This window comes from Plectropomus leopardus, chromosome 7 (genome assembly GCF_026936395.1).
Source record: "Plectropomus leopardus strain MGB_pleo_1.0 chromosome 7, ASM2693639v1, whole genome shotgun sequence".
In the NCBI taxonomy this organism is placed as follows: Eukaryota; Metazoa; Chordata; class Actinopteri; order Perciformes; family Serranidae; genus Plectropomus; species Plectropomus leopardus.
The window spans coordinates 33,701,918-33,729,508 of NC_142182.1; the positions used below are offsets into that span (position 1 = coordinate 33,701,918).

Here is a 27,591-nt window from a genome sequence, read left to right on the forward strand (position 1 = left end):
ATTGTACTTTTTAAATAGATTACAAATCAGCAGAATTTTGTACATCGGAGGAACAATTCAAACAACATCTATCTGTCTTGCTATATGTCAGGAATACACACTCTGGATATGTTTGAAGACATTAAAATAGAACTCTCTGGTCAATACTTCATAGACTTATAGACTTAAAATAAAAGCAACAGTGAGCCAAACACATTTTGTGAGGAGGTGGACTTAAAGCAAATTCATTTCAAATGATTTTTTAAATGTTCAAAGCCAAATTCTTTTCTTCCAGGCTAAATACATCCTCGCCCACTTTGCAACTAACAATTATGAGGCAATTACCTGAAAATAAGCAAAAGAAAAGAAGAAAATAATCAAAAGTGCCTTTTAAAAAAAAAAAAAAAAAAAGTATTTATTTTATATATTTTACTGTATTTTTTCTGTAAAGAGAAATTGTAAACTTAAAATGATTATACTTATAGTTTTCTGGACATTTTCCCCTATTTTTAAAGATCATTTTCTGATATACTGCCCTCTTTTTTCAAACGGATTTTTAGGCAATTTTCAATACCCATTCAGCTAATTTCTTGCAATGTGCCAGTGGGACATTTCTTGGCAGTTGGTCATTGCCCTTTTCCCCATGTTTCGAAAAGAAAACAAACCAAGGGGTCAAATAGCTCGTGAAAAGGCATCTAATCACAGCACAAGAAAACTGCCGTTGATCCCGGTTTTCAAGGGCTAAATACATACTCGCCAACTTTGCAACTATATTGCACTCGTGTGAAAAGATGTTTTTTTACAGCATTTAGGTTTTAGCAGCACTCACTGGTAAATTGTGACCGTAAACAAAGATGTGATTGCGAGCAATATCCACTCTGTTCCAAGCCAGAGCCAAACTGAGCTGGTCAGCTGCGGAAGCGTTCGTGCCTGATGCAAAAGACAGCGCAGACAGAGAGAGGGAAGCATGTCGTACATGGCAAGAAAAATATGGCTGTGATGTAATCATATGCATACTGTTGAGATGTCTAAGTATGATGCAGCCAGAAAATACCTTTTAATAAGGCAGTAAGAATGGCCATTTCAATATCTTGTTGTCCCTCAGAGCCCATTCGAAAAACTGTGATCTACGTGAGAAAAAAAAGGAAGATAGCAGACGTGAAGTTGTATATTGTAATGGTTGAATCAAACAAATCACATAGATGAAAGGATAAATAAATGGTTGTTTTTTTATTCCCACTCTTTATTCACGCAGCTGCAATCATGTTGTGATGAACCGATGAGAGATTCTGTCAGCAGGACCTCTCACTGCTGGCTGACCCTCACAGCCCAAACAGCTAATTTTACAGCGAGACAGCGTGATAGTACTTTTCTTGTTACAGACTCGACTATATCAAATGAAATTACGCTGACGGCTCCATCACATGTGCAGCCATGGTAAATGGGATTAAGTTGGCATGAATGTGTGGCACGGCGCCAGAGATTTTCAGGGCTGGTCTCGGGATGCGTTGATAATGAGCAGCAGTATGCAGACGGAAAAACTTATGTTGCCCTTTCAGACAGCAGGGTGTTGATTTTTGCAAATACGTAGACTTTAATAAGGAATCGGTTAAACGTTGCATCCTGGTGTTACATCACAGCAAATTTCAGCCTTCTAAATCAGCGGTTTTTTTTTTATTGGTCTCACCCAGCTGTTCACATGAGATGCACTTAGGATGAAAGGATTATTTGGGGACTAGACTGTGACACGGATTCACCTGTAGGTTAGTCATGGCACTTTAGATTAAGAGCAGGCAACAGTGTGGCCTCTTAGCTGCGTGGAAAGAGCTCAAACTTGCCGATTCTGTCACATTGTCTGGGTCGGGTATCAGTGAAATGCCCCGCAGCGGTATGATCTTTGAAAAAAAGCAGTTTAAGTTGCTTATCTGAGTGTGTTGGCGCATTAGGCAGTCTAATACATCGGGGATAGAGGATGCAGAATCGCTGGTGAAGTGATAGCACTCTGCGGTCTAAAAAAAAAAGCCCGTGGAGTAGAGAGGGAGGGAGGAACCTGCTTGAGGATTAGGGAGATGGATCCTCTCCTCCATCTGTGTGCTGCATGCTTACTGTGAATGGATGAAGTAAGAGCCTCCGCTAAGCGGGTGGTAGTGATCTTTCCCACCCAAATGTATGGAGTGTGGAGATTATATGCGCCGCATATTACAAACTACTAATCACATCAATTACGGAGATCTGGTGGAGATGCGAAAACGCTGCCACTTCTTATGCACCAAGAAACACTCTGGTAAGCACTCTCAGCTCAGGGATTTAGACTCTCACTGAGGTTTGTGCTTTATCGTAAAGCATTGTTTACATTTAAGTTAACAGTTTAGCACTGCAGAATCACCCAACATCACTTAACAGCTGTGTGCTTATACATGAGGGTGGATGATAGCTGTGAATGCCCCAGATTATAAACATGCCACACATGACCACAGGGAGAAATGACAAGCACGTTGTGGGGATTATGTTTATTCAATATGTTAATGGAAATACACAGATGAGTGGAATGGATGAATGACGATGGAGACCAGATGCTTCACAACTCGGAAATGTTTATTGATTGACAAAGACATGTCATTTTCAAATGCAAAATAATTCTGAAAAGGCCAATTTTTTTAGTGTCTTCTTCTACTCACCAGTTCCCTTTTTTTCATGCACTCCATAACCATGAGCAGGATCTGCTGTGATTGACTTTTGCTGTAATTGAAAGTCTTCTGAATGGTCACCAAGAGTTGCTCTCGGACATCGTCATTAACAAGGCTGGAAGAGCAGATTCAAGGAAGAAATTTCAGCTTTTTTTTCTTAACCCATAAATAAAATAGAGAGAAGGCATGTAAAGTCTCACCCTCCATCTTCTGAGAACTTGTGTGCAAAGGATATGATGTCGGAAGCTCGGCCACTGCCGTCACACACCACCACAGGGATGGGAGGCTCGTCTCTCAGACTCTCCAGTGCGATGGAGATCACGTTGGGACCTCCCTCTACGATTAGACACACCAGAGGAACCCCTTGACCCAAACCTGAAACACACAGAATATACTCAGTCCTTCCATTTGTCTATTTATCACCACTGGTAATAGCAGACCTTTGAGAATGAAATGCTGAAGCGGGAAACGTTAATGTGATGTATGAACAGACAAAACCAGAGGAGAGTGAAGTCAGTAGTGACAGTTGAGCATCCCTTTGCTGTCCCTGCCTTATCCGAGCTCCAGGCATAGGATGACAAAGGGAAGCCCACAGGCCACAGAGGAGCTCTCCATCCACATGTCCGACAGACTCCGGCTCACGCACTATGGTGGATGCTTTATGATGTCTGCGTAGCGCTGGTTGACTTACGCGTGTTGATCTTCTGCAGGGAGATGTGCTTCTCTAGCAGCCGGCGGAGTTTGACCTCGGAGCCATACTTCCCACAGGTGCCGTTGTCGGTCAGGATGAAGTGGGAGTGGCTGTTGTTGAGCACAGCCAGCTTGCTCAGTGGGTTTGCCATTGTCTGATAGGGTTTGGTGACCTGGAAAAAGAAGGAGAAATTAACTTCAAGAAGAAATATTAGACTCTGAGTGAACTAAATGCAGCTGCAAAGTGTTCTCACATCTTTTCCGATGAGATCCTCTTTGTTTTCCAGGATCCCCCATGGTGCAATTCCTATTGCACACACTTTCCCTCGTGACTTGGAGGAATGGTCCTTTAAGGCATCTCCTACATGACGGATCACCCCTGAGGTGTAAAGAGCAAAATATAGCAGCGTGAATAATGACGCTTTCAGTTGCCTAATGGGGCTGCTGCATCATGGGACACACTTGTGGCTGCTGCACGCAAAATCCACACAGTCATTTGTGATGGATTTTTCCAACAGAAGCTCTAATTACAGAGCGTAAACCCGTGACAATGGGTTGGTCAAATCTCCTCCGGAAAATTACAGAAAAGGTGTTACGTAACGACAATTTAGAGTAATCTTCTAATGTCACAAATTGTTATTTTGTTAAATGAACATTAAAAGCATTATCCTGAACTGTTGTACCTGTGTTGACTCCGCCCGTGAAGATCCAAGCTCCGGTGGTGACGGCAGCTTTGATCAGGCCTTTGCCAAACACTTGCTTGAGTTTTGGTTGGAGGTCGAAGTTCTGGAGACCTCCATGTACGGAGATGAGCAAAGTGGGCAGCTCCAACTGCCAGTCCTTCACCATCAAATGCAAGAGGTTGTCGGGTTTGGTGTCATAGGAGACTCGGATATACTAGGACAGAAAAGAAATATATTATAACTTCTAATCAAACCACACAGTCACTCTAAAGGAATGTTTCAGTGCCTCACCATGGCCTTGTTGATGAATCCTCCACCCTGGAACTCGATTAGGCCGAAAGCATCTGTTGGGTAGGTCCTTGTGTGCTTGATCACACTCCATTTATCCTTCGGGGTGTCAATCTGCACCAGCTGGTTGGCTTCTTCCAGTGAGTTGGCACCAGCAGGGATGGCCACGTGCTGTGTGTTCAGCTGACCGCAGGCACATCTCGACAGATCACAGCACAAACAGCACTCAGTTAACACGTCCTTCCTGGCCCTGCGTGGATGTGACTTAAAAACTTGTGTTGGTTGTTCCTAGAATTCCTCGAGCAGTATACTATCCAGTGTTGAACCATGACTAGTAGCAATTGAGCTATGCATTGTTTAGTCTGCACATGAAGGCCGTGTCTTTTCCTCGAAACACACATCACACTGGCTCTTTCATGACTGTGCCTATTTCTGGGAAATTCATGCTTGGGCGAGCAACGATCCGCAGCGCCTGGCTGCTCTCGGAGCCCAGGATAGTACCCGTGTCCTACAAAACACACTGAAAAATCTATTTTAATCCCAACAAATGTCTGATGACATATAGCTGTAGGTGTCACGATTCACTAAATTAATGAACAAGCTAAAATAAGTTATTTTTAATTTATATAAAGCATTACTTGGAGTGAATATAGAGCTGAATTTATAAAACAGTCATGTGTTACATATTCTGCCAAATTGACATGTTTTTACCAGTATGCTTACTGCTTTTTGTTTGTTTTTATGCTTTGAAACTTGCAACTTACAAATTTGCTTGATTTATTTCAAATACACAAGAGGATGGCAATGAGCAAAAAAAGAAGAAATGACTCAAAAAATTTTCAAGAAATTAGTGAAAAGTAAAAGAAAAAATACCTGGAAATTCATAAAAAATATATAAATTAATCAAAAGAAAAAGAAAGTTAAAATAACAAAAACAGGGAAATTGCCTGAAAAAGTTGCTTAAAATGTATATTTATAAATATACTTAAAATGTATACTATTTTGTGAAATACTTTTACTTAAAAGTTTTTTTTCCTTGACATTTTCCCTAGCTTTCTAAACATAATTTTCTTTCTTTTTTGCAGTTTGTGGAACATTTCTTAAAAAGTTGCTTATTCCTTTTTCCCCATCTTTTTGAAAGAAATGGCACCAATTGGCTCTGAGTTCAAAAGTTTAAATGCTTGTAAAGGTGTTTTGAAAGCAACACAAGAAAAGTGATGTCACTCCAGGTTACACAAGCTTTTTATAGACTTCTCGATTGTGCACATTTTAAATTAACTTTAGTAAGATGAAAATTGTTTGTGGTAAACCTCCTCAAGCAGTAAAACTGAACAAAATTATTTGTGAAATTGATCAATTTGAATTGTTTGATGAGTTTTGTCATGTTGAGATAATAATGAGCTGCAGTTGTAACCTAAGGCCACGTGTTTACCACAGTTTATGAATTAATCATTTCAAAGGCAATTTGAAGACCATAGTTACCTGGTTGGGTCCTTTGTGGGAAATTTGTGAACACATTCTCTTTTCGTAAAGGTCCTCTCAATCCAAGCTCTTTGCGCCTGAAAGAGAAATATAAGCAAGGAAAAGAAGTGTTAGCTCACATGGTGTCATACCACAGTCACAGGGAGATCATCTTTATCTGAATTTAAATTTCTCTATCAAAATTTTCTTAGTGGTAATCCTGCCTAAAAGATGAAGATCCTGCAAAGAAACCAGTGAAAGAGGAAGAAATACAAAGCAAAGTGAAATATTTGTATTGGTATCAACAGGCAGTGAGGTTGAGCATTTGTTCATTAGAGCACAGTCGATGTTGACGATCACCTTTCATTGTCTGCTCCAGCTTGATAAGCAGCCAATGAAAAGCATCACACAAAAAGGACTATACCCACACACTTTGTCAAAATCCTGCTCTGATTGCCGTCTGATGTTTTTCCAGTGCTGAGCAAAAATAACCTTGAGTTCAAAGCAGAGTTTGTCTGAGGGCCATTGTTGACGGTGGAGGCCCAATTAAAACTGAAGCACTGGAAGCAACTCTTTCCAAGAAATCACCCAGAAAGTAAAATGGGAAAAAAATAATTATCATATTTAACAGCACTGATAGATTATAACAGAGGAGTCTGTATTTAACTTCGCCTGTGAGTGTGAAGTCATATGAGTATAAATGAAAGACATGTGAGTCTTGTCTTGTGAACAGTAATCACAAGTGCCAACTACACAGTACAGTTAGTGTTTTCTCTCTCTCTCTTTCTCTCTCTCTCTCTTTTTCTCTTTCTCTCAGGCTCGCCTCAGCCACTCTGGAGGTGCAGCAGCAGGGCGGCTACAAACCATAAACTATTCATATAAAGTTGTACCTAAAGAAAAACAATTATTTTTTTCAGGCTAATTTTTTTAATGTTTGTTTCTTTTACAACATGTCAACCATAGATGTAGATTTTGAAATGGATACCCTCCCCCTTAATATTTAGAATGTGCATTTGTCCCTCCAATAAAACCATTAAATAGCAAAGAATTTTTATTTTGACAAAATAAACAATATGTACACCATAAATGGATCCATAAAAGGCATAAATTCATCAGGAAACAAAGTGTTTGATGCTCAAAATTTTCTGGCAGAACCCCCTTTCTAAACCTCCAACCCAAACTCGACTCACATGTGCCCCCCCCTCCACGTTGAGTTGAAACCTACGCCCTTGGCTGTCTACAAACTATGAATTCATATTCATGGTTTCCACCGCTGCTCTTTTTGAAATAACAAAAAAAACAACTTTTAATCCACACTTTTTATCCTTCCCTTCTGTTAATGCATGAATAAATAAAACTTTATATTCTGCACCCCTTTCTGCAATGACCTAATTTTACCCAGCAGACTCATTAAAGAATCACCTCATTTTGTCTTAATCCAAAACAGTCATCTGATAGCAACCTTTGGTTGAGTAGATAAAACCAGTAAGTCATGGAAAAAATAAATAGTTTCCCATTTATGTAGTTGCATTGTTGTATTTTCCTCTTTAAAACTGTTTGTATGTATCGAGATAATCTGAAAAGCATTTGTGTGTGTATATATATTTTTTTTTTGCAAAGAACAGTACCATCTTCTTGTACTTTGTAAAAGTCTGAGGCACAGAGCAGTTGTTGCTGTCTGTCTTGTCTCAGCAGTTTTCCATCTCAGTGTTATCATGCATCATTAAGCACCCAGAATGCATACACTGCTGCCTGTTCATCAAATCAAAATTCACTCTCGGTGATCTGTCCCACATCTCTAAAATCAAACTATTCTGTCATAAAAGCAGTGAAATAATATTTTAAAGAGTAGCAGTTACAGAGCGTAGATACACTTACACACTGTCTTGTGTCCGAGCTGCAGAGTCCTGTTGGTGCTGCTGCTGCAGGTTAAGAATAGAGAGTGGAGGACGCCTGCTGTTCCTCCACCAGAGCTTTCTCCTGGTGCTGCTCTCCCAGTCAAGAGCACTCATTGAATCCCACAGGACATGAAACTTCTTCACTTTATGAGGGCCGGTTAATATGATGAGCATGTGAGCAGGGTCTTTGTTCGCCCAAGTCTCATGACTCCAGTTCAAGGTAATCCTTTTGGGAGTCCCATGACCCCTTCTCCATGCCCACAGGGTATTTTCATCCTTCGCTTGAACAAGGCACAATAAATCTACTTTGATAACCGGCCCCTAATCTCCCAATTTGTCCAAACTCCCCTTTTCTTTGTGTTCACTTCACAGTGTGGAAGATCTTAGCTTGTGTGAGAAGACGGAGCGCACCGGCCAACCTAAAAAGCACTGCAGTCTCGTTCAGAGGCTCCCCCAAGTTTTCATCTGAAAACATTTTTTCACCCCCTCCAACTACTTTGATTTCAACCTAATTTGCATAATTGAGAGAATTGGATGCAGGCATTCTTTTGGAAGGTGCCTTGTTAAGACATGACTGGTCTCCAGTTGGGGGCAAGGTCAGTCAATGCTAATTGCAGTTAATCTCTATTTCCATCCACTGTGTCTTTGTGGAGAAAAAGAAAACTCAGCAGAGCGGCTATTCAATATTCTCTTAATCTTCATTTTTTGCTCATGTTAAGTGGATTTACATTAAAAACTTAAATGATATTGCATAATCGTAACCTGAAAAGGGATGTTATTGTTTAAAAATAATCATTTTTATTCAACAGGCCGCTGTCTGATTTCCAACCCTTTAAACTTTAGGCCAAAAAAGATCATTTAAATATCAAAAGGCTTCTTTATGGATAGGGAAATCTGACCTACTTAGATACGTTGAGAATGAATCCTGTTTATTGTGCATGCTGGACTTACTGGAGTAATTCAATTAAAAGTATTTAAGGGCTTTCAGGTGCCAACGACTAGAGGAAGGCATTAGGTGAACTAGAAGCCGAGATGGAGTTAACAAGCACAAAGTTGCAGACATCCATTTAAACCCTTCGCCATGTGAAATGGTTTAATAAGCTCTCCTTTTATGGTTGAAGTGAGCAGTTTGAGCCTGACTGTAACTCAGAGTGAAAAAGACAAGGGAGGTTGGTGGTTGATGACTCAGAAAGACAGAGAGAGAAGCCCAACATCCCCCCTCAACCTCCTCCCCTCCAGTTCGGTCCTGCTCCGGTAAAAAACGCACGTGGGCCTCTGTTAATTATAGCCGAAGAAAACAAAGCGCATTTCCAGAAGGGTTTGGTGAGCATGTCGCAGTTACTTCAGCTTACTTAAACTCATTAACTACAGCAATTAAAACCAAAATCCAGTCAGCGACCAGCTGCCTCGTTAAGAGCTGCCTTTGAGCCCTTAACAACAAAAACCTTGAAGAATTAGATACTACGGGATCAGATTGTGTCACACCGAGCAAATTAACAGGACTTAAGACAAGCCCCGGAACAATAAACAGCGTTCACTCCAGAATATTCTGAGGAAAGGCTCGCTCAAAACAAAAGACATTTGTGTGAAATGTTAAATATAATTGCTGGAGTGTTGAGGAGGTCACAGAAAAGGTATAAAATATATTTATGACCTCTATTTTTTTTTTATTCGATGCACTGCTACTTGTCCTTAAAATTTCCTTTAAATGTTACTATTCTGATTTCTCTGGAAAAAAAAAAAACCCCAAATGCTTCTATCACTATGCAGTAGAGGCAGTATTTGTGTCAAGCCATACATTCATGCATTCTTCCATTTGAATCACATGGTGCTGGTCTCCTGACCCGCAGCTTAGTGAGCAACCACATCACAGCAAATTTGTTCCAGTGCTGCTACAATTACACAGCTCCCAACAACCATGAGGAAAAGGTTATGATGATGGCTGTATTTCTGTGCGTTGATGTCTTACCTGGTCAGTTTCAGTGAATTTGAATGTATAATTGTTTACAGTCTGTGCTTTAAAAGGTAAAAATAAGGTAAAAAATATGTGTGATTTATTCTAAACATTGTAGCGATGAACCTCACACAACAAAAGCCTCATCAGCACAAGTGAAATGGTTCAGAAAGGATTTGGGGGTCCTAATGGAATGTCACCAGGGTTGAAGATAAAAGCAACTAATTGCTGAGCTTTGGTATTGAATGGCGATGTGGTTGGAGCCTGATGCAGTGTGACAGGAAGGAAGCCCCATGTAGACGCCTTTTACTGTCTAAAAAAATATTCCAGACTCATGGTCTGTCCCACGTGGACGGAATAAAAAGCCGCCTTTTACATAGTTTCACTGGAGGGAAGAGATATTTGGACACTTGAGTTATGGTCTCTGGATACAAATTTTCAGTACCTCTGAAGCAAACTGTTTTCAGCCAGCCCTGTTTGTAAATGCACTCATTGTTCCTGCTGGGTTTGAAAATCCAGTTAGGCGTCACATGAGTCCGACATGTCGCTGATTATCCCCCAAGAGTTGAGGGAGTCATAAGACATGTTTTAGCTGCTGGTTTTCCCCAAAAGGAAAGTCGGACTAAAAAATAGAGCAAATTAAATTTTCCATAAAATCTGTGTATCAGTATAAAGATAGTGCCTTTGTACAAAACTTATAACAGGTATTAAATATTTTCTGAAGCATTTCCCAGCATGGAAACAGTTTTCTTTATAAAGTATGACAGCTGGCTACACACAGTTTAAATTGTTTTGATAGTTATATGTAAATGTTAGTCTTACGTGCCATATTATTATAAAAAAAAAACTGCCACTGGAACCAAGGGCAAAAGTTTTGTGTCAACATTGGGTGGGACATATATAAGGCAGAAAATTTTGAGCATCAGATACATGATTTCCTGCATTCTGGTGATTTTTTTAATGGACCAATTTGTGACTTCTGCATAAAAGATGACATAAAGGTCTTAAATGTTGTCAAATTTAAAGCTACCTTTATGTTTTTATTATTAGGGGAAAGCAATGTACAGTAAATATTGTGGGGGGACTTCTCCCCCATGTCCCATCCCCTGAAATCTGGTAGCTTATAAGTCTTCAAGGTCATTTCTCTTGGCTTTGACCTCACTTCATGAACTTTAATTCATAATTTAACCCTTTGAAACCTGGATCAACATCAGCTTTCTTGTGCTGTGTTTAGAAAGCTTTCACAAGCTGTGCTGTGTTTAGAAAGCTTTCACAAGCATTTAAACCTTTGAAACCAGAACAAATTGCTTTGATTTCTTTCAGCAGCTTTGGCATAAATGTCCTGCAAATTGCCAAAAAAAAGGTGACATACAAATTACCTGAGGATTTGCTTTTTTTAAAGAGAGAGAGAGAGAGAAGTGAGACAATTAATAGGAAATTATTGTAAAACAAGGGGGAAAATACCCCCAAAAATATTATTATTATTGATTAAAATTTAGTTACAGAAAAAAATACTGTATATCTGTTCTTATTTTTTCTTTTTTTTAAACTTTATTTTATCACTTTTGCAGGTCATTTCCCATTTTGTGTTTTTATTTTTATTTATTTAATTTTTTGTGCTCATTTTCACTTTTTTTGTTTATGTAATTTTGCCTTCTTCACATGTTTTTTGAAAGACATCAGACCAATTTGCTCAGGTTTTCAACTGAATTGTACTTTTTTTTAACAGAATACTTTAACATTTTGAGATCTTATTTGTTTAAATCATATTTTTCAGAAGCTTTGAAAACTCTGACCTTCACACAAATGGGGTCTGCTGCAATCCAGCCCCTGAGCCTTAAAGCTTTTTTAAGGATTCTTGGCCCTCACCTGACCCACGCCTGATGCTTACATCATACAGTCATATGATCTTTCAAACCCAGACTGAAAACTACAGGATTTGCTACATTCGATTTAATTTTGTTGCCTTTTATATATTTGTATTTAGTGTCCAAGCACAAAACTCATCGGCAGTTATCAAAGCTATCAGGCTATGGATGCTTTTTAGGCCATTTTTTTTGCTAACTATTAAGCTTAAAGCTACTAATTTCAAGCAAAATAGGTAAAAGGTCAGTAAAGGCTGCCTACTTGTTGCAGATGTTATCTGTAGATAGACCAAATAGAAGATCACTCATGGCAGCAGCATTTAACTGAATCTGCTCTCTGTTGGAGGACAAGCAAGACTTTTATTTTCTAATCACGTCATCCACCGAGATTCAGAGACATCGTCTCTGCTCTATTTCTGATGTGCCATACCATGCATGAAAAATAAATCCCTCATACGACTCACTGTAAATGATGAAGTACACGCCTATCATTTGAGTAAAGCAGATAAATCCATGATTAAAGACTGTCATGACAACATGACAAATGCATGATCAGAAAAGAAAAAAGGACAACATTATCTCTCGGTGCTCCGCTTTGTGCAGCTACTGAGTTTATATTTAGCAACATATCGGATCTCATTAAAAGTGCAGCTGGGAGCCATGACATTGCTGATTGCTTCAGAGTAAAACCTCATTTAAAAAAGGCTGTGGATTATATAAAGAATATTAAGCTTACTAAATAATGTCCACTGTCATTTATAGAAATCCATCACACTAAATTCTTTTAATGATGTCAGATGTGCTGATGATATATATATCAGGGCTTGTGTTGATTCAGCCACATGGTGGACAATTTTTATTTCTTGAACATTGTGATTTTTCTTATGAATATGGACTAATTGTAAGTGACAAAGAATTAATTTAAAATATTTTGTATTTCACAATTTTTTGTTTTATCTTTTTTTCTGGAAAAATAGTGACTTTTTTAATGTTTGACTTGCTCTGATTTATTTTAAACCATCCAAATAAGAACGTGTTTTAGTTCTTTATCTTGTGCTGACACATTGACTTGATTTTGTTTTATAATCAGAAAAAATCTGAAATTTGTTTTGCATCCCAGAATGACAACTGTTTTACATAAATACAAATAAAAACAAAAACACAAACAACAAATGCTACAGACCACATCAGATATCACAAAAAGTGGATCCAGTGCAACATATTGCATATATCTACAGAAGTAACAGTGTGCATGCTCTAATCCCAGCATGCACTGCTCGCTGGATTGGGAGCAGAAGCATGCATGCATAAAATAAAAAATAAAAAAACCCTGCATCCTTCTTGCTTTCAAGAACATTTTTACCGGAGTGTGTTAATCACATGAAAGCAGACTTTAGTAAGATAGAAAGTCCTTAATCTGTCATGGCCATGCTCGTTTATACTGGGCCATTATGAAGGATTAAAGTGCAGCACTGGAGTGAGCTTGAAACACCACTTAACAGTAAGTTTGCGAGGCTTGGAGTGCAAACCATGTGCGCACCAATATACGACTAGCAGTCCTGAATGGGGCAGGTCATTATGCCGGACATAGGGGCGCTGAAATGATTGGTTAGGAAGTAATGTGGCCAGCTCATAGTAATGGTTTCATGTGACATGCAGTGCCACACAATAGTTGTGTAGTTTTTGGATACAAAAATGATTAAAAAAAACACCAAAAAAACAAAGATAAAAATGCAGTTCATTTTGTATATGACTTTTAAGGAGCATTGACAATCAAGATTATTGACACAAATACATTTTAAGAGAAACATAAAAACATTTTGAAAAACAAATGAAAACTGATCTGATCCAATTCCTTAACGTCACGCAGAATCACTTGTTGAATGTGACAGAACGGGCTTTGCCTTACCTTCTGCGAGCCGGATGTGGTACGTTTGAGGGAGGACCGTTTAAAGGTGGCACCCGGGCCCTTGGTGTCCATGTTGAAAACTTTATCTAAGTCAAACTATCTTAGAAAAGAATCCTTTGAAGACTGGCAACAGGTCAGCGACAACATCAGAAACAGACAGAAGCCGTAGATACCTGCCACAGAACCAGGGCATGACAGCAACCTCTAGATTTAACACAAAAAAAGATCAAAACTTCACATCATGAAAGGTTTTCCCCGCTTCTCTCTCCTCTCTGCAGCTTACTCCCAACTGACAAGACAGAGATCCCAGCCAGGGATATAAATCACTCGATGACACACTTGACACATAGACCCTTTTCCTCTGCTGGGCATCCCGTAATCAGGCTTAATGCAGCCGGCTCTTACGAAGCCTCAGAGTCTAATGGATAGAGATTTAATAAATGGTTATTGAAGGTAAATCTACTTTGGCACACCACAACCCCAAAACAGGCTTAGAGAGACGATGCAAGCTGTGAGGCTAAAGTTAGCCGGCGGAAAGCCAAAGGTTGTCCCACCAGATGAGGCTCAGGGTGTCTGACAGGAAGACAGGAGCGTCCCATCAGGGCGCACACAGACAGGTTTGCACACAGACAGATGTCGAGGCAAAAGCCAGAGTTAGAGCACGCTTGTTTGAAGGTGCTTAGAAGCCAGTTCTGCAGGAGAAACATCAGGAATATTCTCACCTAATATTTCAAACCACACATCTATCTATGTTGTTAACCCTTTGAAACGAAGCATATTGATTTCTTTCAAAAACACGTGAAGAAGGCAATGGGTAACTTCAATAAAAAAATAAAAATAAAATTGTAAAGAAAATAACCTGAAAATAAAGAAATAAAAGAAATGTAAAAAAAAAAATAAATGAATAAAAAAGGAAATTACCTGAAAAAAAAGCCAAAAATGTAAAAAATCATATATATTCTGTAACACAATTTTAACTACATAATGATAATAAAAATAAATTAAATAACAAATATAATTAATATGAAATAAATAAAGTTTTCTGGATATTTTTCCTGTTTTAAAAGATAGAATTTTATGATTGTTAATTTTCTCTATCTCTGTCTTTTTAAAAACTAATTTTCAGGTTGTGTAATTTTCATCTTTTACTTATTTCCTTTTCATTATGTTTTGTTCATGTTTTCAAAAGAAATCAAATCAATCTGCTCAGGTTTTTAAGGTTTAAATGCTTGTGGAAAACATCTGAATCCTACACAAGACAATTGATGTCAACGATGGTTTTAGAGGGTTAACAAAAATGGCACAAATGTTACCAGGAAATTTGCAAAAAGCTGTAAAAAGAATTACTGCAAAATAGGCATTAATAAATAAATGAAAAGTTAAAAAAAAAAAAAAAAAGAAAGAAAAAAAAGGAACCAAGAAATGACCTCAAGAAAGTGCTTTAAGAATTATGACATAATTAAGAGAATTACAAATATAGTTTTCTGGACACTTTTTCCTTGTTTTTTGGATAGAATCTAATAATTTAGTTTCCGTAGATAATTTCCTTGTTTTACAATTTGTTTTTTCTTTTCTTTTTTTTGCAATCTGTGGAACATTTCTTGCCAAGTTTCTCATTTCAGTTTAAATGCCAGTGAAAGGCATCTGAATACAGCACAAGAAAACTAATGTCGACTCAGGCGTTAACGGGTTAAACTCCTACAGAAACATTTTTATCTGAGCAAAATGTGTCTTTTGTTCCCATTTGGTGTCATTTTATATGCAGTTTTGTTCCACAAAAAGTCGTCTCACAACACAGATTTGAATTTGACCTCTTAAATAATTCCAGCAAAACGGAGGCAAAATAAAACTATTAAAGCTTAATACCACATTGCATTTGACCTACCCTGACGAATAAAAGCAAATATTTAGCGAATCATAAACAGAGCTTGGGATTTGAACATTAATGAATTGTATTAGTCTAAGGCTGCATTTATCACTTCTAGAACAACTGAATCCTGTTATGCAATGTCATTATGACATTATGAATGTTTAGATTATGGAAAATGGGGGAAATGAGTGGCTGAACCTCGAAATCTGTTTTCTATCTGCTACCTTTCAGGTTCTTTACCGTCGGCCTGTATGTTGTATAGAGGAATGGAACAAAGTGTGTTTTTATGGTTATGATTTGGATTGTTCTTTGAACAGAACAGAAAATATCTCAGCTACAGAGGAAGACAGAGAAAGATGCAGAAAAATAACCAAGGTTTGGTCCAGAAAAATTACATATCCAGCAACTCCCTCTGCTGGACACTGAGTAAAATGGTAAGTATAATGTGTGAATTTAATCCCCAAACTGATTTTAGCATTCCCATTGCAATATTCGAATGTATCATGAAATATATAGCGGGAACTGCACAGCAGCTGGAAGCACAATAATTTATAGCAGCCTTTTCAGTGGATATTTTACAATCAAACAAGCTGATCAAACAAATCCCTTGACATGCAGTTTTCCCTTTCAATCAGGGGCCTTTCTAGGATTTGAGAATATTGGGAATTTAGCCCAGACCTCGGTAAGGGGATCCTGGGAGGATCATCTCATCAATCTCTATTTTGATATTTTTTATGCACACTTTATTGCATCTTATTTACCCTTAAAAATGTTTCTTTTATTTACAGAATGATTATGAGTTTTGATGTTTAAAATTTTAGTAGTTGTTTGTAATTACTATTGGTAAAAACAAAATACTTTACTACTCTATCATTAAAAACTTTGGTTAGAAAAATAGTTGATGAAATTTCTGTTAACATTGGTGGAATGTGACTAAGGCCACGTTTAGAGGAGAACGGCCTTACTAAAAAATAAAAGTCTTTCCTTTACGTTTTTAGAAACACCTGCGTTCGTATGATAACATTGTGAAAGTGATCCTCGTGTACCAGGCTGTGCAAAAACAACCGAAAATGCTTTAATATGCATGTCAAGCCAGTAGCTGGCAGTGTAACTTTGTAATAACACTATACAGAATAACACCACGTTCATGCGTGAAGTGCAGCTGTGACGTCAACCGTTTTTACAGGATCTGTGTATTGCCAGTTTACAGAACAGAAGAGGTTGCGTTATCCAAGATTACACTCTGGAACTCTGATTCAAAAACATTTTCGGGCCCCCAAACCGCTGTGGTCGTGTGAACGAAAGGCCAAACTGCAACAAAAGTTTAACATTTCATGCAAGAACTTTTGCTGTGTAAACTGCCCCTGAGTACATTTACTTAGGTAAAAATATGAACGAAATGACAGATAATTAGATTCTGGGCTTTTTTATATTGTAAGGCCTTTTCTTACTTTTGAAGCATATATGGCCTACATATTAGGTCCAGGAATATTAATAAAACATTTAGGGCTGAAGCCTTTTCATTTCCCCTTTAAGTAGCTTTAAGGTTAGGAAAATCAGTTGTATATCAGCTGATTCCTTGTCTTCAGTGAAGTAGTATATGATAGTTAAACTGGCTGAAATGTTCAGACCTTACTGACAGCAGCACATTTTGGATATTTTTAAATTTTTGCATATCTAGATTTGAGTATAAAGTTTTGGGGATGTGAACAAAGGTTGTAGTGTTTTAATAACTGAACCATCAGTGGGACAGCAAGCTTTATGGCAAAAAAACAACAACAAAATCCTCCTGCACTAAAGCAGAAGCTCACAGAAAAACATGTAAATTAAAGTGCATCTGAAGCATGTATTAGTGCAGCATATAACTATTCTACAAACCCAAAGTGTGAAAATGTCAACATTAGTAAGTTAAAGCTTCACCTGTTTTGTTCAGTGAGGAACGCTGAATGGTTTCCATCAGTCCTTATCTCAAACTTGGCAGAGAGTCTTGTCCATGAATGAATTTTTCCCTCTTTCTCCACTCCAGCCATGTGTCTCAGTGCTGCATGCCTCTAAGAATGGATAATGCGTAATTTCTCCTAGTAAGCAGACACAAATGAGCTTTATCATCTGTTTGGGGCTTTGCATGTATCAGTGGAGGAGATTACTTGTCTCTTGAAGAGGGAAGAGCACCGAGTGGAGTTGAAGCAAGGAGGAATATCCATTTGAAAAGTGAGAGACCAAAATACATGCATCAAAACATATAAAAGTTACGCTGCTCAGTATGTCTGTAGAGGAACGTTCTGTAATGCAGTGATGCTGAGCCCAAGAAAAGCTTCCCGATAGAGTCATATCTCATCATAACCCTTTGAAACAAACTACTTTGATTTCTTTCAAAAACATGGGGAGAAAGCAACGAGCAACTTAACAAGACATGGTCCCCCCAAAAAACAGCAAGAAACTAGTTTAGTTTAGTCTAGGTTAGAAGGAAATTACCAAAAATAAGCAAAAAAGAAAAGAAAAAAAACCCAAAAAAACAATCAAGTAAATTATACCAAAAAAAAGTGCAGAACATTTTAAAACTAATTCTTGGTTTATTTTCAGGTCATTTTCTTTGTTACCTTTTACAACAATTTCTTGCAATTTATAGGATATTTCTTGCCAAGTTGGTCATCGCCTTTTTTTCTCCCAATGTTTTTGAAAGGCATCGCACCAGTTTGCTCAAGTTTGAAATGGTTAAATAGTTTGGAAAAGGAGCCTGAATGCAGCACAAGAAACTGATGTCTAACAAGGTTTAAAGCGTTAAATCATGGAGCCACACTTGCTTTCTAGCTACATTATATTGTTGGAAAATGTGTTTTTTATTATGTTGTTTTGACACTGCTGGGATCTGCTGCAGAGTTTACTGTTGACACACTGTCTGCTTTGTAGCACAGAACAGGAGATATTGGAAACCACAAAAATCACAACAGGATGTTGACATAATCTCTTGTCACAGCCAGCAGGTGATATTTAAAGTAAATCCAACCTTACATGAACACATCATAGAACAGGTTATTTTTGGCAGAGAAAGTGATTGCCTTCCAGTCAATATTCAGGAAACTGATGCCTCTTGTACCCAGATGTAGGCTATATTAGAAAATGAAGCCTTTTAACCCTTTAAAACCTGAGCAAATTGGTGTGATTTCCTTCAAAAACATGGGAAAAAGCAATGAGGCAATGAGCAACTTGGTGAGAAATGTTCCACATATTGCATGAAATTAGTAGATTTAGAAAATTATTTTCAAAAAGCTAGGGAAAAATGGGAAAAAAATAATATTAATAATAATAATAATAATACACTGGATTTTATATAGCACCTTTCTTGAACTCAAGAAGTTAGGGAAAAATTATATTTAAACATAAGCTAATTACATATTTCACATTATATTACAGTTATTTCTAATAACTATTATTATCATTTTATTTATGACTAATTTTCAGGTAATTATACTGTATTTTTTACTAATTTCTTGCTAATTTTTGGGGTCATTTGTTTTTTTAATTGCTCGTGCCTTCTTCCCATGTATGTGAAAGAAATCAAGATGATTTGCTCATGTTTTAAAGGGTTGATGTTAATTTTAAATCAGTTCATCTACATAATCAGCATTTTTTATTCATTAGATGACATTAATATGACAGCATTATGCAATTTGAAGACAACATCCTCTTGGATTAACAGCAGCAGTATATAATCTTGCAGTACACAATGTACTACAAACCCCTCTGACTGTTTGAAACAAATCTCTGAGCTCAGGTGACCTTTGAGCAGATAATTCCCATCTTAATCACAAGAGGGCACTCTGAGCTCTCGTTTGGCTGTGGAATTTGTGCATTATCTCTGACCGTGTAGTCACCAAGTCGTTGTTAGATACACTTTGTGCTTCAGCACCATCAGGTTGTCTCAGAGGTCATCTGTGTGTTGCATCCACAAGTACAGCCAGAACCATGAGCAGAAATCTGCACACTCAACACAAACAGAAAAAAGTGCACTGCTTTCCCTATTGGGGCCTCCTGCTTTGCAACATCAAGCTTTATTTACCTTCAGTGGTTTTACAATAATTTGTTAAAGTTTTGTGTGACTAATATCACCACTTAAGTCAGATGGGGTAACGCTAACAGCTGGAAAGCAGGTTAGAGTAAAACGACTTTCACATGTGACGCTCTGAAAAGAGACAAAGTTTAACTCTTTGAAACCTGGGCAAATTGGCTTGATTTCTTGAAAGAAATTGGCTAGATTTCAATGAAAGAAGTAATTACCCAAAAATGAGCAAGACATTGGTAAAAAGTACAAATAACTTACCAGGATATTTGTTAGAAAAAAAAGAAGAAAGACAGCACGTTGACCAAACGACCTAAGGAAAGTGCCTAAAAATTGTAATAATTTTGAATCATAATTTAAACTACATAATTATGGTTATTATAAAAACAGTCCTTTCTCTTGCTTTTTTAAAAAATAATTTGCCAAATCTGTTAATTTGTGGAACATTTGTAACCAAGTGGCTCATTGCCTTTTTCACGTTTTTGAATGAAATCCCACCAATTTGCTTCAAGTTCAAAGTTTTAAATACTTGTGAAAGGCATCTGGAAGCAGCACAAGAAAAGCGATGTTGCCACAGCTTTGAAAGGAAGGTTAAGGAAGAGGACATTTTTCACTTTGTGCAAACCAACTGTGCTGTGGAAGTCTTTCTTTGTTCCCGTGAACCTGTGCAATGCTTAAGGGCACCACCCCTAGCACATAAACCCAAACAATTAAATTCACGTAGCACAGCAAAAAAACTGCGGGTGAAAAACACCAAACAAAGGCATTTACGTCCTGTTTTGTTTGCGTGTGTGCTGGTTTTTATCAAGGTGATCTGCCGTGACCTACAATCACAAAACAATAAAAGATGTGTGTTTTTGACTCAGTGAGCAGCGAGTGTTTCTCCCGGTTGCTGAGGAAACAGACAACACCCTCACCTGAGACCTTCAGGTGTGTTCAGTCCCTCAGTGCTGCAGAGGAGAGCAAACATTTGGCTGATAATAGCATGCACACAGTTGGACAAATAGATTGAAAGAACACTATGTTACATGTGTACAGGGAGATAACATCACACAGGGATGGTGTGAGTGCTGACATTACGTCTCTCTCAACAGACCAAACACACTGCCTGAACTTAAGGGCAGGAAATGGTCTTTAGTGGTTTGTTATGAGTGGGTTGTGTTAGCACATGTTCCTTCTGCTCTCTGCATTTTCATGGCAGCACCTTGTAACACATAATAACCACTTATTAGGCATGACATAGTAAAAACTTGATTTGTAACCCAACAGGATACAATAAAGTAGTATGGAACAGATTCATGAACATCAATCAAATACAGTCTAACTTTTATATTAAAAAGAATGAACATGGATACCGTTTTATATGTTTTTTAAGATTGGAAACTGATGGCCTTAGAAAAAGGAAAGAAAATAGATTTCTATAAATTTATAAATCTTAATTCACCTTTACTTAAATCTGGGTCCACTTGAAATGTAGCTGTCTTCACTCAATTTTGTGAAGTTGTTACAACTTAAAAATGACAAGTGAAATGACCTTGTTCTGTGTTAGCAACTTCAGTAAACCAAGTTAGTCTGACTTAACTTCATCATCACTAAGAGGATTTTGCTAATGATGAAATTCAGACATCTGTGAGTTCTACTCTCTTAACACGCGTAAGAATACACAAATATGACTGACTAGTTTGCAACTAGTTGCTTTAGCTGTTGCTAAAACATAGATTGATTTAATTACACTAGTCATTTTTAAGTTGCAACAACTTCACAATATTCAGTAAGTATAACTAAATTAAACATAACAAAAAAAACTAAACTTAACAATTAGATATAAAGCACACATCAATTAAGATTAAGAGATATGTTTACGTACATTTTTCAAGGTTACGGTTTCCTACATTTTTTAAATAAAATCAAACTGACAGATTGTACAGTGTATGAAATGAATAAATGGAGATACTTATCTGCTTTTTTAAAGTTACACTTTCCAAAAGTTATCTACATATCGACATTTCTGCATGCCTATGTCTCGAAAGGATGTCATCTGTATTTCTTGTGTTCAATTGAATTAAATATCTCTGATAAATTCTTGGAATTTTTTTAAAGGTCCAGTGTGGATTTTGGTGGGATATATTGGCAAAAATGCAATATATTGTAATAGGTATGTTTTCTGTAGAATTTCAAGGTTTTTTTTTTGGCAAATGTTTCAGGTAATTTTTGTTTTGGAAATAAAAGCCTGCTCAATATAGACGCCTGTCCCAGATATAAACCTGTTGAGTTCAATGATTCAAGCAAATAGCCTATTTATAATATAATTGACATTCTACAGAATGAGTAAATGATATAGAGGTTTTTTTTAAGTTAAAGGAGGAAGCCCCCTGTTGGTCATGTGTCTCAGTAGAGTCCAGCGATGTCAGAAAGAGGATGTTTACAGTGTCTGGAGATTAAGAGGGGCCAGAATGTGGTGAAGTGTAAACAGGCAGTAGTGTTGAGCTATAGGTCTTCCTACGACGTACGAGGATAATAGTGATGTTGTATTTTTATGGGAGAGGTCCCTTGGTACCGTGCTGTCAGCATAAATGGATTTTAGGGAAGTAGACAGGAAGAAGGCGTGGCAGACTATAGGTCTACTTGTGGCTAACAGCTTCACTGGTGAACACCAGTGCAGGCTTGTGCACTCCTAGCTGTCTGCTTCTGCCCGCGGATTGCCTCATTGCACACCACTAGAGCAAAACTGTTCCTGGAAACCCGTCCCCCGGGAGAGATGCATTCCATGAATCTCCTGCTCGGTGCAGCTAAACGCCCGGCTAGCGTACATATCTCTATTCTGCTCCTCAGTTAGCACATGGCTGGCGTAAGTCCTTTCTAAGCTTGACCTGGGGCCCACACAGAGGTTAACAGGGAATCCATATGCTGCAGTGGGGCTGTAAAACAGCAACTCTCTTGACCCGCAGGAAGTTACTGCAACCACAGAGTCCATTTCACAATATGTCATACTGAAGTGAACAGTGGCTCCTTCCTTTGATCGGAGGAGTTTCATAAACCTCCATGTTTGTGAGTATAGTGTCTGTGCTGTCAGAGGGGGAAGCACATAAGCCTTTCCCAGGGAGCACTGAAGCAGATTTCTCACTGGAGGAGGAAGGGGGGGGGGGGTCGAGTACCGCACTCAGCTGCGTAAACTTCCAGAATCAACTCCGTCGTCCAAAATCCAAACACCCAGATGTGGGATTTACACTCAGGAGCCTTATTTCCCTCGCACTTCTCCTGACCTTTTAAGGGACTGACATGAATTTGATCAAAGGATGATCTGAGTTGCCCTGCAGTAACATCCTAGAGATGCGAGACGGGAAACAGACAGCTAGACAGACAAAAAAGCCCAGAATTTGCTGATCCACACATTTCGCACCAGGAACCGAAGCCACATGATACAGTTGTCTTTGCGTCAGACAAAAACCTCAGTTTAATAGATGTAAATGAATGTCAGAATCGGATGTAAACAAGCTAAATCAATAGTTGTTGCTGTGCTTGTTTGATTACCTCTGTGGCCAAAGAGCTGCTGTGAGCGGGATTACAGAGCATTACGAGCCAAAACGGTCAATATTTTCAGTTCTTCATCCGAGCCACAGGCTGTTAATGCCATGCTAGCTCTGTATAATCCAGAGAGATGTTTCTATGACTGGGTCATACATAAAACAGTAATATTTGGCACGATAAAGCCATGAGCTCTGACTACTTTGCAGTCTCAACTGAATAAAACTCCAGGATCTAAAGCACTATGGATATTTATATGCTAAATACTTGGGATCACCAGAACACACAGATGTGGATTATCATGCAGAATCAGTGTAAAAGTATACAGTATAATACATAATAACAATACATAATATGTGTTTTCGATCTGGATCATCAGAGCAAATGAATAAATAAACTTTTCTGCATTTAATAAAGCTGTTTTGATGTGTCCAAACCAAAAGCTGTGGATAGCCATTAATCACATGGCCGCAAATGAATGTGGTTTAAGGCTATAACTGAACACTTGAAAGAAAAATAATTAAAAGTCTAAAGCTCTTCATGCCATATGTATTACAGCCTGCAATACAAACACCACACTGTGAATTTAGTTCTCCTTTGGGCCTTTTTTAATGATTAGAATAAATCATTAAAATTGGTCATGAGAATAGAAAAAGAGCAAAGGTCAGAAGGTCACTAAAAACATTAGGATTCATTCTTTTGATTCCAAAAATTTTGTGGCCTTTCAATTTTAATATTTCTTGTGAACAAGCAAAATGTTTGATGATACTACCAGAGAAGGGGGCTGGGTGTCAAATGCAAATAAATTAGGTTTCATCCTCAGAGAAGCATGAATGTTCCTAGGAAATATGAAAATCTTGATACAACTTTTCAAGGTAATTAAACAGTAAAGGTGTCAAGAGAAAATTTCTTCTTTAAATCTGAGCTATACAAATTGTGAGGATCATCAAAATGATTAGGAGTCGTGGCCATGTTTAGACGAGAACTGCCCTACTAAAAACAAGAAAAGCCTTTCCTTTGCGTTTAAAAACAAATCTGTGTTCATATGATAATTTTGTGAGAATGATCTGCGTGTGCGCAGATCCGCAAAAACAACCCGAAGCGCTGTAGTATGCATGCCGCGCCAGTAGTTGGCGATGTAACTTTGTAATGACACACCACTGAAAATCTTACCTTATACAGTCTGTTTCAACAACTTAAGTTGTTTACTTTTTTACATCTATTTATTTTCATGTGCACTGAGCTGAACTGCCAGTCAGAGTGAGTTCACTCACAGACCAGATCTGCTGGGTCCAAAGCCGATTCAATGCACTGGAATCGTCTGAAAAACAGCCGCCAACAGCAGACCACTCCAACGGTGCAGGACACACTGCAAAAATAGTGTGATAAATAATCACCAACAGTTCAACATTTACTGATGGCCTGCTCAGTGTGTCAGGGCCCTAATACATCGGCCACATGTACACATGCAACTAATGATGTAAAAATCCTATACTTGCATCAAAATTGTGTCCTTTTAAATATTAAGAATTGTTTTACAGTTGAAGTGAGAAAAAAAGTAACAGTTGCATAGATGCCCAGTGCTGGGACACACTTCAACAGCTGAGACTGGTTTCATTTACTGAGTGAAGAATAATAGGTTGTCAACTGTGTGTGAATACATTACAGGCAATTTCAAAGCTATTGTCACCAAATATAATCATATTGCAACACTAATCATTGTGTTTATGCATTTGTGACAAAGACAAAGCTCTACATCTGTGACATGGAGGAGAAAACTGCTTTGTTGGTGTATCTGAGCAGGAGACAAAGAGTCGGTGAGCTTCTCGCCTCCTCATTTATTGTCCAGGATGTGTTAAGAGACCATAAAAGCCCGAGTCAAAGCAAGTCGACAAGCACCTGTCTAATCCTGCTGATCATAGCAGCATTGTCATTATCTATGGGCTCTTGCCTGTGACTGTAATTAGAACTGCCTTGGATGATCTCAAACACAGATGGTGGTGGGAGACTAAGCAAGCGGCAGTAAGGTAATCGGTTGGGGCTGCAGGAGCAGACAAATCTTTAAAGAGCTGAGCTGACTAAGGCTAAACACTCAAATCACTGAATCTGTTCAGGACTATCCAGTCTGTACACATTTACTCTAGCCTCTTCTTTCTAGAGACGAATTATCAAAAAAAAAAATGCTCTTCAGCTGTGTTACAGTTATAGATGTGACTGTAGTCTAATGGACCTGAAATGAAATTCAAGGATACAAAATGCAGCTAATCAAATAAGGCCAATGAAAATTGAGTCACATGAAGTCATGTCGTCTTGGTATTCATTAACCTTGCTGAACTCAGCCATCATTCAAGCACGTTGTCCACCCAGGCATTGTTCAAAGCCAAGGAATTTCATGAGGATCTCAAAGTTATTCTTTGTTTTGAGTTAAAGTACCATTCTGCAGCCCAGTCGCCACAACAAAATTTTGGCATTGTACATTTCTGCAAACCACCGATATGTTACATTTGTACATCATATTTAGTGGATATATTGAGGCTTTATATTTCTTTATGCTTCAGTTTTCAGGTCTGTGTTGTGACAACACTTTGGTTATCCTGTGGCTAGGGTTTAGGTGCAAAAACCACTTAGGAAAAGATAAGGTATTAGTGTAGAATACCCCATTTGGGCATTAAATACATGGCTGGAAATATGTAATTGGAAAATACCCTGATTTTTTTTGCAACAAACCTGGCAAATGATGTCCTGATGTGTCATTAAAAAATACCTGCTTTTGTCAAAACAAACATGGCTGGAAATATTCTGACATGTCGTTTAAATACCCACTTTTGTTGCAACAAACCTGACATGTCCTGACATGTCATTAAAGAAATACCTTTTTTTTTTAAACAACAAACCCAGCTGGAAATGTCTCGATGTGTCTTTAAAAAATATGGTGCTTATTGGTCTTGCTGGTTTGCTGCTTAGCAGCCATCTTGCCGAGGTGTCCTCTCCTCCCCCTCATGAGAAACTAAGCTGTCATACAATTGTAACACATTCTTGATTTGCATATACAGGTGTCTCATCCTATTAGTTTCACCTGAGACTTTTGGCCTGTATGTTTCAGCTGAGGTTTTCGTTTTCTGCGCATATCAAATCATTTCCCTTAATACAAACGGTTTCCTTACACTCACAGGAAGCAGGGTTTGGCTGAGAGCGAGCTGACGTAATACAGAAACTCCCTGAAGCGAAGCATGTACCTTGATGATTATGAAGCACTTAAAGCTTCATAAAAGGGGTCATAAAAGAGATTTATGATAGTCACTCAAAATAAGCAGTTACCCAAACTAGTCAGTTAAATAAAGCTCAGGACACAATCAGTCCTTTAAGCTCACTTTATTCTTGACCTTGGAAACAGCAGATGGAAAAACAACCTTGGCTAAAGGTTGATCTACTTTCAACCTTATCACATGGTTTTCATCAGCAGATTAAGTTTGTTTTTGTTTCCGAGGTGGAGAATGAACTGTCAAGTTCAACTTCTAAGTCAACATGGGGGAAAAGAGGCATGCAAAGTTTGAACATCTGCATATTAGTGGCAATTGAGAAAACATATTTGTCTGATGAGGAGTGGTATACAGTCTGAAGCTCAAGAAAAGGCAAGTAAGCGGATCTTGGGCTACAATTGTTTATTTCAACATCTTTTTTCTTTTTTTTCACACAAAGCTTTTGCGACGCCAAAACTTCTTCTTTAGCAATTTTCATGATTCCACAGGATGTTTTATTTGGCATCTGGGAAAATGCATCATCCAGGGGTGAACGCCTCAACTCTTGCACTTGTGGATGCAGGTGTGGAGGAGCTATGCAGTCACAGCATGGAAAGGATGAAATAAGAAAATTGCACCACCCGTGTGACCGGGTGCACAGGCTGGGTGAGACATAATCTGTCAATCCAGTTTTGTTTGTTTTTTGCGTACTTGTAATATGCAAAGACTTGTACAACAGAATAGACATTGCACGAAAACACTTCTCCTCCTGTGTGCTTTCTCAGGCTGCCTAAGTTGTTTTACTGTTGCTGACCTACATACAACATTGCCATGTCAGCCCTCAAAATCAGCCAGCCCATAGATCCTCCAGACAGGAGACTCCCAGAGAACATAGCAACAGAAACTCTCCTCCCACCTCTCTCCCCTCCCTCCCTCTGGAGCTATGCAGGCCAGGCTCTGTAGCTCTAGCCTCACTTGGCTCCAAGATTGGGGGAAGGGACTGAGTTAACATATGGCTTATTGTGCATTGTGGGCTATGCTTTCAGCTCATCAACAACATTGGCTCTCCTCCCAGTGCAAAACTGTGCTGGATTGTTGGGCCGTGTGCAGACTTTTGTGCACCTTTTACAGCATTTGCTTTCTGACAGACTGACCCATATTCTGCAACTAAATCGCCCCTCACCAAACTCCCAAAATTGCGCACTGGCTGTGTTGTTGTCACGGAGGCTCAGCTCTCACCACCTTAATAACAACGTGTGTAACACTTAGAAGCGGTGATCACATTGGCTGGAGCAGCCGCAGACAGCTGCTCGAGAATGATGATGAGTACCTGTTTTATAACCACGTTTGCTTTGGGAGGAAAATGTGTTGCTGGCACAGTTTGTGGCTCCGTTGCGTGTCTAGCAAAGCGGTCCGCCACAGTTTGGTGACGCAAGGGGTGCTATTAATATCTCAGGAACGGGATGTTCTCGCTTCAGCATTG

The 27,591-nt window shown here is 38.4% G+C and overlaps 1 protein-coding gene and 1 long non-coding RNA gene across 5 annotated transcripts in view; one reads left to right on the forward strand and one right to left on the reverse strand.

Annotated features, from left to right (window-relative positions):
• Positions 1-17,338, reverse strand: part of trpm1b (transient receptor potential cation channel, subfamily M, member 1b) — a 27,523-nt gene extending 10,185 nt beyond the window's left edge. For 2 of the 4 annotated variants that reach the window (XM_042495479.2, XM_088080570.1), the window contains exons 1-10: positions 13,415-14,242; positions 5,810-5,886; positions 4,331-4,526; positions 4,040-4,253; positions 3,611-3,735; positions 3,358-3,529; positions 2,867-3,041; positions 2,658-2,781; positions 1,034-1,106; positions 809-909 (exon numbers count right to left, since the gene is read on the reverse strand). In XM_042495479.2, the coding sequence (XP_042351413.2) occupies positions 809-909; positions 1,034-1,106; positions 2,658-2,781; positions 2,867-3,041; positions 3,358-3,529; positions 3,611-3,735; positions 4,040-4,253; positions 4,331-4,526; positions 5,810-5,886; positions 13,415-13,486 (1,329 nt within the window). In that variant the 5' untranslated portion in view covers positions 13,487-14,242. Of the gene's footprint in view, positions 1-808; positions 910-1,033; positions 1,107-2,657; positions 2,782-2,866; positions 3,042-3,357; positions 3,530-3,610; positions 3,736-4,039; positions 4,254-4,330; positions 4,527-5,809; positions 5,887-13,414; positions 14,244-17,204 lie in introns of those variants that run through there. The other 2 variants (XM_088080569.1, XM_088080568.1) reach the window with 2 other exon arrangements.
• LOC148189242 (uncharacterized) overlaps positions 1-27,591 on the forward strand; it is a 37,559-nt gene that overhangs the window by 4,190 nt on the left and 5,778 nt on the right. The window lies entirely within an intron of this gene.